At 40.0% G+C, this 14,842-nt stretch overlaps 1 protein-coding gene across 1 annotated transcript in view; it reads left to right on the top strand.

Moving 5' to 3' along the window:
- Positions 1-925: 925 nt before the first annotated feature.
- LOC136877741 (peptide transporter family 1-like) overlaps positions 926-14,842 on the top strand; it is a 133,985-nt gene continuing 120,068 nt past the window's right edge. Inside the window, exons 1-2 of the mRNA XM_068228730.1 lie at positions 926-1,013; positions 5,017-5,158. Of these exons, the coding sequence (XP_068084831.1) occupies positions 926-1,013; positions 5,017-5,158 (230 nt within the window). The remainder of the gene's footprint in view (positions 1,014-5,016; positions 5,159-14,842) is intronic.

The following is a 14,842-nucleotide window of genomic DNA, read 5'->3' as shown; positions in this document are numbered from 1 at the left end:
TGTAAATACATACAGTTATCACTTATTTTTATCATTTGAAACGATCCAATACTTCCCATACAATCTGGGCTGCCAAACCGCAAAGTTCCACGCGAAACAAAATAATCATAAAACTTTAAACACACAGCAATAACTCTAAAGCAAAATATTTCGCTAAAACGGAGCCAGTGGCTGCGCGGTTTGGGTCTTGTAGCTGTCAGCTTGTATTCGGGAGATGGTGGGTTCGAACCCGATTAGCCAGCTCTGAAGGTGATTTTCTGTGGTCTCCTATTTTCACACTAGGCAAATGCTGGGGCTGTACCTTAATTAAGGCCATGGTCTCTTCCTTCCCACTCCTAGCCCCTTTGTGTCCCATCGTTGCCATAAGACGTAAAACAAACTGTAAAAAAATCGTTAATTATCAGTCAATGTCACAATAAAGAAATCTAAAAAAAATACTTCACACACAATACAAATCCGGAAAGTAAATGTTCAAAACAGTACCCGGGCAGTGCATGGAGCAACTGTTTATTAAGGCACGTTATTTGACCTATTTACAGCGAATGTTGCGGAGCAGCACATGTTTCATTACGTATCTCAAGTAAAAATTGCTGGACCAGTGCGCTAGTAAAAATAACTGGTGATATGTCCCATTACAAGCTATATGGTTATTACAACTTTGCGCAGCGAGACGGAGCTATAAACTATACACAAACATACACATTGTTGTTAGTTCCTTCTATAACGGACGTTTCACGGTAAGTAATGCTACATAATATGTTCATGGGCCCTGTTTTGTTTTTCGGTAATTCCTAGGGCCGCAAAAGGGCCTTGTTATGGGCACCCAACCTTTGGCGTAAACCGGGCTAAAATAAACAAAGAGAGGAAGTTCAGTAGAATCCAGAATGAAACAATAAAATACTGTACTTGAGATAATATTTTCCTCATGTTCCAGGACGATGTATATCCCAGATCCGTCTTCCTGATTATTGCTACTGAATTCTGCGAGAGGTTTTCGTTCTGCGGGCTGAGAAGTAAGTACAGTTTCAATACTCAGTGAAAAAGAAAACAATGCACCTATGATGATTATGATGATGATAATAATAATAATAATAATAATAATAATCTCCATGGATCAGGCGGCAGTGCGCCGGCCTCTCACCGCTGGGTTCCGTGGTTCAAACCACGGTCACTCTATGTGAGATTTGTGCTGGACAAAGCGGAGGCGGGACAGGTTTTTCTCCGGTTACTCCTGTGTTTTCCCTATTATCTTTCATTCCAGCAACACTTAAATATCATTTCATTTCATCTGTCAGTCATTAATCATTGCCGCAGAAGAGTGTGACAGGCTTCAGCAGGCGGCACAATTCTTACCCTCACCGCTAGATGGGGGCTTCATTCAATCCATTCTGCAGTGACTCTATATGTACATATAGAGTCACTGTAATCCATTCCTGATCTGGTCGAATGACTGGAAACAGGCTGAGGATTTTCAATAATAGTAATAATAAGAATAATAATTCAGAGTTCATTTGTGCTATTATACCTGTCTTGTGATATTTTCTTTCCATGGATTTGCTTGTTGTAGTCTTGTTGTTGTTGTAGTTGTTAATGATACTTATTTCTGTGATTAGATATATTTTTTTGCTAGTGGCTTTACGTCGCACCGACACAGATAGGTCTTATGGCGACGATGGGATGGGAAAGGCTTACGAGTTGGAAGGAAGCGGCCGTGGCCTTAATTAAGGTACAGCCCCAGCATTTGCCTCGTGTGAAAATGGGAAACCACGGAAAACCATCTTAAAGGCTGCCGACAGTGGGATTCGAACCCACTATCACCCGGATGCAAGCTCACAGCAGCGCGCCTCTAACCTCACGGCCAACTCGCCCGGTTGATTAGATATCAGCAGTTGTTTAAAGCTACAAGCTTACTTTGCTTTTTAATAATGACAGTAAAATCTAAAATCGTGCTAGTAAATTAAGTAATACCTCTTCCATCACCTGCAGCAACTCAAAAACTTCTTCCATCAGATGACCATCCTTTTATTATTCACTCACGCAACAGCAGGGATTCATTAAGAAAGAGGTTAATATGTTTTGTTCTAACAGTAGTACATTTGAATAATTTCCTACAAAAAGAATGTCATTACAGGTAGCTTTCACTCACAAGTTACCGATAATTAAATGGAATTCGAATTATAGAAGTCGTTCTTCCTGCCTTGGTGGGTCTGCAGAAATCTAATTTATGTTAGCAGTGTTGATGGACACCACAGTTGAACAGCGCAGTTCCTTTCCTGGGGGGCGTACCAGCTGATGTCAGAATCACCATTTCCTTCTTCTAGAACGACACCACTACCTTCTTGTCCGGCTCCATGGCTAAATAGTTAGCGTGCTGGCCTTTGGTCACAGAGGTCCCGTGTTCGATTCCCGACAGGGTCCGGAATTTTAACCATAATTGGTTAATTTCGCTGACACGGGGGCTGGGTATAGGTGTCGTCTTCATCATAATTTCATCCTCATCACGACGCGCAAATCAAAATACCTGCATCTGGCGAGCCGAACTTGTCCTCGGACACTCCCGGCACTAAAAACCATACGCCATTTCATTTACTACCTTCTTCACCACTACCACTACAGTCAGGAATTTCACTCCTTCTTGAGAATTCAGTCATTGTAGATGCAAATATCATGGAAACACGCGCTAGGCAAGATGGCTCTCTGAAATATGTTCCTTTTCTGCGAGTATGCCGATCTTTTCCATGATTCTAAATTACTTTACCGATGTGATATAATTATAAACATTTTCTCTTTAAAGTGGTGTATAATATCTGATCAGAACATCGACAGTAAAGGAGCTATCGCGAGATTGGTAAGAGCTGACATAATGCATCGCAATCGCGACGTTTACCGGTTGTGGGGTTAACCTTGTACATCACTGATTTTATTGTAATATTATAGCGTAATGGTGCAAGGTACAGACCTGAAACTTGCAAGAATGTGATCCTCTTCCCAGGCTATGTTATTTCTCTTAATTTGGTGTATCAATAACCTCCCGCCCTATACCCTCGGCGTGACGTCTCGCGAGTGCTGGGTCTCCAAGGTTGGGATTTAGCCTAACGATTACAGTTTTATTTCAAAAACATAAATTACGAGTAAAAAAATACATTTTGTGAATAGTAACGATTACAAGTAAACATTACTATAAGAGTATTCGTTATGAGTAATGTGATTACGATTACGTTTACTCAGTTATTTCCCAATGCTGCCCATACGAAATGATAACAAATGTGTCAAAAACTGAAGAAAAAAATTATTATACACTTTAAAACACTCAATTGTCCGGCTCCATGGCTAAATGGTTAGCGTGCTGGTCTTTGGTCACAAGGGTCCCGGGTTCGATTCCTGGCTGGATCGGGAATTTTAACTATAATTGGTTAATTTCGCTGGCACGGGAGCTGGGTGTACGTGCCGTCTTCATCATCATTTCATCCTCATCACGACGCGCAAATCAAAAGACCTGCATCTGGCGAGCCGAACTTGTCCTCGGACACTGCCGGCACTAAACGCCATATGCCATTTCATTTTTCACCACTCAATTACTTGTAAGAAGGCAATTTCAAAACTTATAATATTAAGAAGCCGGCCCCGTGGTGTAGGGGTAGCGTGCCTGCCTCTTACCCGGAGGCCCCGGGTTCGATTCCCGGCCAGGTCTGGGATTTTTACCTGGACCTGAGGGCTGGTTTGAGGTCCACTCAGCCTACGTGATTAGAATTGAGGAGCTATCTGACGGTGAGATAGCGGCCCCGGTCTAGAAAGCCAAGAATAACGGCCGAGAGGATTCGTCGTGCTGACCACACGACACCTCGTAATCTGCAAGCCTTCGGGCTGAGCAGCGGTCGCTTGGTAGGCCAAGGCCCTTCAAGGGCTGTAGTGCCAAGGGGTTTGGTTTGGTTTTATAATATTAAGACAAGTCATGTATAGAGTTGTAGAAACATGTTTTCATTTTTGTTCTTGTGTCCATTTTTCCTTGCTCCCTCTCCCTACACAGACCTGTCATTATGTTCATCCTATTATGTGTTCCTTCTTGTTGCTATCTCTATATATGACTTGATTTGACACTTGTTTGTTTTTTTATTTCCAATGCTTAGATAGATTTTATGTTTTATGCATTCTGTATTTGTACGATGTTAATAAAATGCCCAAGCAAAACATTTTAGAATGGTGGCTTTTTTATTTGATTTTATGTCGCACCGACATACATAGGTCTTATGGCGACGATAGGATAGAAAAAGACTAGGGCTAGGAGTGGAAAGGAAGCTGCCGTGGCCTTAATTAAGGCACAGCCCCACCATTTGCCTGGTGTCAAAATGGGAAACCACGGATAACCATCTTCAGGGCTGCCGAGAGTGGGGTTCGAACCCATTGTCTCCCTAATGTAAGCTGGGCGACCGCAACCGCACGATATTTTAGAATGAAAAGCTTGGTCTGGAGTAAAAATAATTTAATGATGGTGCAAAATGCATAAACACTAAAAACAAACAATCCATATACTGTATATCTCATCAAAATTAAAATTTCCATTTATGTTTTCAATGCATTTTTGTTAACTATATTCACAGAGAAACATTTAAAGATGGCACATAATTTATAGGTCAAATTCAATTGTTTTATTTTTCAAATGCTTCTTGTCATAGTACGTTTAATGTATTGGATTTCAAAACCCGCGTGTACTGTTTAAATTTGTCAGGGGAAGAGGCAGAACCCCCGGTAACTCCCCGGTCACGACCGTGCTACAAGCTACTTTCACAACGTTAGTTCTAGATCCTACTTCAAACCATCCTATTCTAGGCACTAATCCCCTAAGGTGTTAACGCTGTTCCTATTCACCACATTTCGTCACATAATCATTATGTGAAGATGAAGGCGGAGTTTCAAGTACTTCATGTCGTAGAAGGCTTACAGCTAGTAAATTATATCAAATAATGCAATATGAGATATGGAACAATATAATCACATCAGTTTATTTTATGTTTCCAGCAATTCTGTCACTATACTTGAGAGACGTTCTCTTATTCCACGAGAATACTGCTACTATAACTTACCACGTGTTCATTATGCTGTCATACTTCGTGCCAGTAGTTGGTGCGATCTTTGCCGATAGTTTTCTAGGGAGATACAGGTGAGTAACATCAGATAGTCTACTGTACAGCTGTAATAACCATGAACTTATTTCCGCAGATTACAAATTACATTTTTATCTGAAATTAGCTAGTTAGTTACGTTAGGTAAGTAGGTAGGTAGGTAGTAATAGAAAGGTCCCAATAAGGCAGAGGCTCGAGGAAGAGACAGTCATTTAACACATTTTCGAACAATATACACTGCTGTTTGTAGAAAGTGAAACAGTCAGAAGCAAAGGTCTGAAACATGCCAAAATCAGAAGACGTGTAGAACAGTGGAACCATAATAAGTGATTTAAATTGCAGAGAGATGGCGTGCGCGTAGGCCCAGCAGTGCCCTTCTGTGTGTGACTGGCCAGGGCAGTGTTACGCAACGCTGTCAGTGCGGAGCCGTCATACGAAGTGGAAACGTGTACCTCAGTGCCACTATGCCTCGCCGACATCACAGGAGGGAATATCAGCATGTGAGTGCGTTCGAACGGGGCAGAATGATAGGGCTCCGGTAGATGGGTCTGTCGTTCCGTGGCATTGCTGCTCGTACAGGGTACGCTGCTCCAACAGTGAGGCATATGTGGGACCAGTGGAGAGAAGAGGATCGTACACAGCGCCGACAGGGTACTGGACGACACAATGTGACCACAGCGCGAGATGACCGCCATCTTGTCCGCTTGGCCGTAACGAACAGAACAGCTTCGTCCACAGTGTTGGCTCGACGTTGGAGCACTGCAACGGGTGTGGGGATGTCTGCATCGACGATTCGACGCCGTCTCTGAGGGCCGGACTGTTGGCACGCATGCCATTGCGCCGGCTTCCATTGACCAGCAACCACCAACGCCGCAGACTGCAATGGGCACGTGAACACCGACACTGGCGTGCTGAGTGGCAAAATGTAGTGTTTTCGGACTAGTCCCGCTTCAACTTGTCCTACAGTGATTGCCCCATACGCGTTAGACGCCGCCGTGGTGAAAGCCATCGGGCAGACTGTATTGTTGAGCGGCATAGCGGACAAACGCCAAGTGTGATGGTTTGGGGCGCAATTGCCTATAACATGCGATCTTGCCTCCTACGTCTTGAGGGCAATCTGAACAGCTACCGCTACATCAGGGAGGTTTTACAGCCCGAGGCACTGCCCCTCCTGCAGGCCGTTCCAGACGCCATATTCCAGCAGGACAATGTCCGGCCGCATGTGGCGAGGAATGTGCAAGCCTTCTTCGAAGAACAATGGATACCACTGCTTCCCTGGCCTTCCCGTTCGCCGGATATGTCATCCATTGAACATGTCTGGGATATGCTCGGTCGGCACCTTGTTCGTGCAGGTTGTCCTGCAGCCACTGTTGATGATTTATGGACGCGCCTACAAACCATGTGGCAGAATATTCCCCAGCAGCATATTCAGGCGCTCTTTCATTCCATGCCACGACGTCTAGCGGCTCTGATTGCAGCGCGTTGTGGTGCTACGCCGTACTGAATTTCCACGGTCACCGTGTATGTACAGTTCTGTAATTGTAATCATTTGTGTCTTGTCATGTCCCTAATATGTGGAATGAATTGCATTGTGATCACAGCTCTCGGTCTTGGTGTTTCACTTTCTACAAACAGCAGTGTAAATAGGTACATTAATCAACGCCAAAGATTAGAACATAAGGTAGCCTACTTAATTAAGTAGGCACACAAAAGAAACTTTCTTGGCACTAATTCTTTACAATTTGTTTACAATAGATATTAATTTCAATCAAGATTATGGCTTTGGACATTCCTTCCGTATAAGTAGTTCTATGAAATTCTTAAGCTGTATCCATTAGTTAGCCATTTCATACCAATAGGTAGATTGTTAAATTTTTGACACGGTATAATAGAGTTTTAAGGCCTAGAAGTTTTGAGCCTCTCTGGTAGTAAGTTGATGAATATCATAGTTTGGAGGCAGAAGAATATTCAGTGAAACAATTTGAATTTTACATTTTGGAGGGAAAGCGCTATGGAAAGTTTAATGATTTCTGAGACTGGTAACACGTCAGCCGTTAGATAAATAACTTTTGAAGGTAAATACTGTAGAACGGCTGGTCAAGCTTATTGCATAGACTCAGTTGATTATTTAATTATAAGAGGTGTGGAACTAAATGTGGTCACAGTGACAGTTGAAAATAGAGGGTTGTGAGGTGCTGAGTTCATTCACAGAGACTTGCAGACTGAACAATGAAAGGCAGGCCTAACTGTGTATAATGAGGATGATGAGCTTTCGTTTGTAGAACAACTAACCAATTTAAATCTTCTTTCGTACAAAAATCCTATATGATGTTCATGAAGCGTAAGTGTGGGTGCACGAGTATTAGCGATTCCCTTGGGGATGGTGGCAAGGTTGTGTGATGAGAATAATGTTTTATTTTTACCAACTTGTGTCCAATTGCCTTGATGGGAATACTTTCACGTTACTCTACGTCAGGTTTACATGTTCAAGTGACATTAATATTTTATTTTATTCTTTTGTACAATAATTGCTTTAATAACAGACGATATACTTCACCATCATTCATTTCATCTTCATGAACTCATCAACTAAGGTTGGCGTCAGGAAGGGAATTCAGCCTTAAAAACGTGCAATTTAAATTCGTCTCACCTCAACCCCGACCTCGTATCAAAAAACGGGACCAAGGGGTAGACATACATACATACATACATACATACATACATACATACATACATACATACATACATACATACATACATACATACATACATACATACGAATTTTAAATATGAAGGTTAATCTATTTCAATATTTATTTATTTATTTATTTATTTATTTATTTATTTATTTATTTATTTATTTATTTATTTATTTATTTATTTATTTATTTATTTATTTTGAGCAGCACAGGTCATATGTCACAAATAAAAATAAAACTTTCGAGATAATTGACGAGATGATATAGCTTTCGGGCTTTTACCGTATCGAGCACAAAAACAGGGCATTCCCATGACACTCGGCGTGAAGGCGAAAGGAACTTATGAGCCTTCAACTATCCAGGAGGAGCTGTAGGCCTACACTCAGTCACATATAAGGGTAATGGTTATTACAACGATGTACAAATTTATACAGCCCTGCATCCCAGAGGGACGACTAAGCAAAGCTCACATAATGAAGAAGTGAAGAGAACTCTCTACCTTCCTTTTATCCACAATACCGCAGACCGAATTGCCAAGATCCTCCGCAATATAAAAACCGTGTTTGGCACCGTCACAAAAATTGCTCACAGTTTAGGTAAAAGCAACAATAAATTGTCCCCACTATTACAGCGTGGAGTGTATAAAATTCCCTTGTGGCAAGGTACTCATAACAAGGAACGCCAAAGAAATGTTCGTCTCAACCAGCCAGACAATTTAGCAATGGCTGAGCACGCTTTATGGTCGGGTCATGATGTCGTGTTCCAAGATGTTCGAGCTCTTACCCACACAAAACACTACAGATCGAGTATTATAAGGGAAGCAGTAGAAATACGTAAAAATCCTAATAATTTCAACAGGAACACTGGCTATGAATTAAATAATACGTGGTTGCCAGCCATTAAAAAAGTACGTACCGGTAGGTATTTTTTATAATTATCTTCCCTGTCCTTTACTATTCTAAATTCATTTCAGCTTTTCCCAGATTCGTACTCTCCTCGTCTCTCTAGTCTATGTGTCATACTTTTACAACCTGTGTGCGGTATACCTGTTACTATATTATTCTTACTTTTCACTCTCGTGTCTTCAACTTCGTTGTATTACGCCCTCCTTTCCACCCACCCTCACCTCGCCTGGCTCTCTTCCTTTTCCTTCTACACATTTTTTTTTTCCATCTTCACCTGTTTCCTTCTTCTATCTTAGTCAGTCTACCGTTGCACTTTATTTTATTTTATTTTATTTTATTTTATTTTATTTCTTCTACCACATTCCTTCCCCATTGTCTTTGATTCATATTGAAAAAGAAACATCTTTATTGGAGCTAAAATGGTGTCATTATTTCCCACTCTGGCCAAGTTCTATATAGGCCTATACAAGCAACAGGTCAGTACACAAATGTTACTTATGGAGCCGTCATCTTGAGACTCGATGTGGGCGCTCCCTACAGCATTTTCATGTTGTATATTGGAGATTTTCGGATTTTAAAAATGGATTTAAGTACACAAAAGCTGTTAAAATTAGTTTTATTTGCCTCGGATGATGTGATTCTCATCTTATACTTCCAGATGATGGGTTACATGTTATTTATAGTTTTGCTATAACCTGCAAATTGTGAAATAATGAGAGGACATCTATTTTGTCATCAAAAGGAACTCAGGTATCATATATTATGAACAGCAGCAATGGAATTACAAACAGGCTAAATACCGGGCGAGTTGGCCATGTGGTTAGAGGAGCGCTGGTGTGAGCTTGCATCCGGGATTTAGTGGGTTCGAACCCTACCGTCGGCAGCCCTGAAGATGGTTTCCCGTGGTTTCCCATTTTCACACCAAGCAAATGCTGGGGCAGTACCTTAATTAAGGCCACGGCTGTTCCCTTCCCATTCATACATTCATAGGCCTTTCCTATCCCATCGTCGCCATACGAACTACCTGTGTCGGTGCGACGTAAAGCAAATAGCAAAAAAAAACCAGCCTAAATAACTAAATTATCATAACACTTTTTTTCAGTCAGTATGTCTAATTTACGGTACATACACATGAACAAAGTAGACCCCAATGTAATGTTCAAAGAAGTGTAGACGGTTAAAATTAAGTAATTACCTACAGGTTAAGGCCTAACACAACAGTATGACAATAAATGTATATAAAATATGGTGTTTTATATTCCATTTTAGTAGCTCCTTTCCTTCTTCTCTCTTTAGTTTTCAGAAGTAAGTGCAATATAATACACTAGAGTGATAATAGTCCTATATATATACTAGCAAGATACCCGTGCTTCGCTACGGTATTATATTGAAATTTATAATTGAATGCTTATTGTTTTAGATATATAATCCGCCGAAATTCACGATCTGGCTTTTTTCTGCGAGAATCCGCCAAAATTCGCGATCTGACTCGTTTTCTAATAGATTACGGCAAGTTTCCTCCCATTTTTCAATCTTTCTTTCCAGCAATCGATTTCGTACTTCCCGGGCTAGGTCCAGGTATTCCACCCGGTCAGTTGGATCCCTAAATCTTTGCCATCTTTCCCTATAAGCATTTTTAATATGGATCAAATCCTTCAGGAGATCCGGCGTAGTGTCGTCTTAGGTGCCTTGGCTGTACTGAACCCGCGACCGGACTGCATTCTTAGTCATTACCCGTCCAAGACCCGTTTCCAGCGCGGTCCGCACATTTGACGACGGTCCAGAACATTATTATTATTATTATTATTATTATTATTATTATTATTATTATTATTATTATTATTATTATTATTATTATTATTATTATTATAGATGTTCCGGTCCCCACAGCAAGATGCAAGACCGCTACTTGGTGGTAAATTACATCTGCTGCCATTGTCATTGTTGACAATATGACCAGCACCATTGTCGCGCGTAGGCAAGTGTGCGGGATTTCTGGCGATACGAATGACATACTTCCGTGCATTATTGACCTTATTATAGAGGTGAACAATTGGACGGTCAATCTCATTCCAATCGTTTATTTCAAATGTGTTTACATTTTTATTTATATGCCAGGAGAATCTACTGTAATCTAAGAACGTTCACCGAAAGAAAAGATGGCTGTTGAAAACGAACCCAGGAAAGATTAAAAATGAGCGGTTTATGATCAGAATAAGTACATCGAAAATCTACAGCCTATTACAGTCATTCGATAGGGTCAGGCATGGAATGAATAAAGCCCCATCTTGCAGCGACAATAGGAATTGTACCGGCTGCCGAAGCACTCCTCTGGGGCAATGATCGGTGAATGACAAATGAAATGAAATATTGGGCAGTGTTGCTGGAATGAATGATGACAGGGAAAACCTGAGCATCCGGAGAAAAACCTGTCCCGCCTCCGTTTTGTCCAGCACGAATGTCACATGGAGTGACCGTTATTTAAACCACTGAACCCAGCTCTGAGAGGCCGGCGTGCTGCCGCCTGAGCAACAGAGGCTCCTTATAAGTACATTATGAACAGTAAAATCAATTGGTCTCACCTCCTTTTGCACCCTACCGCCGTTAAGTTTATTTACCCCTCCCCACCCAAAAAAATTAAAAGAAGGCGTCTTTCTTTATGTTTAAAGGAGATTCCAAACACCAATGTTCACGTCTATTACCTTCAGTTTTGAGATCTAAGTATCCCCATAACAATAATTCACAATTTTTCACTTCCCTTCACACTCCCCCCCCCCCGCCCCCCGGTGAATTTTCCAGCAAAAAATACTTGTTTCTTTAATAGTAAAGGATCTTCTAAATACCAATTATCACGACTCTAACTTCTTCAGTTTTTGATTTATGTGTCCTCATGAAAGGAATTCGCCTCCTTTTCACTCCCGCCCCCCAAGATGGTTTCCCCCCAAAACGTGCTTTCCTTTGTTTTTAAAGGAGATCAAAATACCAATTTTCACGTCTGTAACAACTTGAGTTTTTATTAGATGTATGTATTCTCATACAATTAAGTCAATTAATTTTTGAATTCTTTCACACACACCCCCCCTACCCTTCAATGGTTTTTCCGAGAATACGTGTTTCTTTACTTTTAAAGCAGATTCCAAATATCAAATTTCACGCCTGTAACATCTTCATTTTTGAGATATCAGTAGCCTAATTAAAATAATTCAACACCATTTTGAGTCATTTTCAGCCCCCTTCCTCCACCTAAGTGGTATTTCCGAAAACTAAAAATACACGTTACTTTATTTTTAATAGAGATAAAAAATACCATTCTTCACTCTGTAACATGTTAAGTTTTTTGAGATATACTGTAGAAATTCTCATTTAAAAATTTCACCCCTTTTTAGTTCCCCTTAAGTGGAGTTTCCAAAAACAAATCACCTATGTTTCTTTACATCTACAGGAGATTCCAAATAGCTACTTTTTACGTCTGTAACATTTTACGTTTCTCAGATATTCTGTAGATATAGTCTTTCAAAAAATTCACCCCAATTTGTCTCTCCTGTTTAACCGCCATTAATTGGATTTTCCAAAAGCAAAAAAAATACGTGTTTCTTTATTTTTAAAGGAGATCCCGAATACAAATGTTCAGTTCTGTAATATTTTCCGTTTCTGAGATATAAGTATCCTCATTAAAGGCATTCAACCCATTATTCACCCTTTTACACCCCTCCTATTGGGATTTACAGAAAACAAAAAATACATGTTCCTTTATTTCTAAATACCATTTTTTTTACATCTGTAAACTTTTAAAGTTTTAAGATGTAGACACACTCATTTTAAAAATTCACCCCCTTTTCACCCCCCCCATTATTTGGATTTTCCAAAAACGAAAAAATACCTCTTTCTTTTTTTAAAAGTAGATCCCAAATACCAATTTTCAGGTCTGTAATATCTTCAGATTCTGAAATATAAGTAGCCTCATTAAAGGCATTCAACCTCTTTTTCACCCTTTTCCACCCTTTCTATTGGCATTTTCCAAAAACAAAAAATACGTGTTTCTTTATTCTTAAAGGATATTCTAAATACCAATTCTTACATCTATAAACTTTAAAAGTTTTGAGATATAGATACACTCATTTTAAAATTTCGCCCCCTTTTCAGCCCCGCCTCCCATTAATGGGATTCTCCAAAAACAAAAAAATACGCGTTTCTTTATTTTTAAAGGAGATCCCAAACACCAATTTTCAGGTCTGTAATATCTTCAGGTTCTGAAATATAAGTAGAATCATGAAAGGCATACGACCCCCTTTTCAACCTTTTCCACCCTTCCTATTAGGATTTTCCGAAAACAAAATATACGTGTTTCTTTATTTTTAAAGGAAATTCTAAATACCAATTTTCACACGTATAACCTTTAACAGTTTTGAGATATAGATACACACCTTTTAAAATATTACCCCCTTTTCGCCCCCTTAATTGGATTTTCCAGAAACAAAAAAATAGGTGTTTCTTTATTTTTAAAGGAGATCCCAAACACCAATTTTCAGGTCTGTAATATCTCCAGTTTCTGAGATATAAGTAGCCTCATTAAAGGCATTCAACCCCCTTTTCACCCCTTTTCACTCCCCCTATTGCGATTTTCCGAAAACAAAAAAAAAACGTATTTCTTTATTTTTAATGAAGATTCTAAATACCAATCTTTACATTTGCACACTTTAAAAGTTTGGAGATATAGATTCACTCATTTTAAAAATTCACCCCCTTTTCACCCTCCGATTAATTGGATTTTCCAAAAACAAAAATATACGTGTTTCTTTATTTTTTAAAGAGATCAAATGTACCAATTTTCAGGTCTGTAATATCTTCAGTTTCTGAGATATAAGTACCGGTATCCTGATTAAAGGCATACAACCCATTTTTCTCGATTTTCACCCTTTTTCACCCCTCCTGTTGGGATTTTCTGAAAACAAAAAAATACGTGTTTCGTTATTTTTAAAGAAGATTCTAAATACCAATTTTTACATCTGTACACTTTTAAAGTTTTGAGATATAGGTATACTCAGTTTAAAAAATCACCCCCCCTTTTCACCCCCTTAATGACGGAATATCCAAAAATCCTCTCTTAGCGAGCACCTACATCTTAATATCAATGTATCCACAAAATTTCATTCCTTTATGTCCAGTAGTTTTGGCTCGGCGACGATGAATCAGTCAGTCAGTCAGGACAAGTTATTTTATATATATAGATTTTACAATCTGCTTTACGTCGCACCGATAATGGCAACAATGGGACAGGAAAGAGCTAGGAGCGGGAAGGAATCGACCGTGGTCTTAATTAAGGCACAGTCCTGCATTTGCCCGGTGTCAAAATGGGAAATCACGGAAAATCATCTTCAGGGCTGCCGACAGTGGAGTTCGAACACACTATCTCCCGAATGCAAGCTGATAGCTACGTGACCCAAACGACACAGCCACTTGCTCGGTATTAATAATAATAATAATAATAATAATAATAATAATAATAATAATAATAATAGCGGGTGGCCTCCGGAGAGGTCTGGTGCAGGTCTTTCAATTTGACGCCTTATAGACGACCTGCTCATCTGTGAAGATGAATTCTAATGATGAGGACGACAGGACAGGACAGGAATCGACCCTGGAACCTCTTGGATCAAAAGCCGGCACGCTAACTATTTAGCCATTGAGCCGGACAAAACTCGTCTTCATGGTGGTGCAGCTCTTTTCAGGCACACCCGCAATGGAGGTGTGCAAGTAGTACCATGTTTTATCACATGCCAGCCCTCCTGACATTCTTAAATCTCTGGCAGCGCTGGGATCAAACCCGGGCCGTTACGTTAGGGGGGCAGACACTTGGGTGATTATTACTTCATTACATCATTACTTCAAGCAAACCTCGCATACCTGTGATTGTTCTGCTGGCTACCACTTATCACGTCGGCAATTATGCACCCATTTTGCTCTCCTGTTCTTATCTCTCGAAAATCTCAAGAATATAGTCCCATTAGATGAGTGACGTGTGCAATAATTTTATAGAGGAGATTCAAATCTTAGCAATATCGTCTGTGATACAAACTATTCACATCATGTTCCTTCAGCATATTTTAATCAATTTAAT

The sequence above is a fragment of the Anabrus simplex genome, chromosome 7 (assembly GCF_040414725.1).
Source record: "Anabrus simplex isolate iqAnaSimp1 chromosome 7, ASM4041472v1, whole genome shotgun sequence".
In the NCBI taxonomy this organism is placed as follows: Eukaryota; Metazoa; Arthropoda; class Insecta; order Orthoptera; family Tettigoniidae; genus Anabrus; species Anabrus simplex.
The sequence above is the reverse complement of the archived record's forward strand: the minus strand, read 5'-3'. Positions and strand labels throughout refer to the sequence as shown.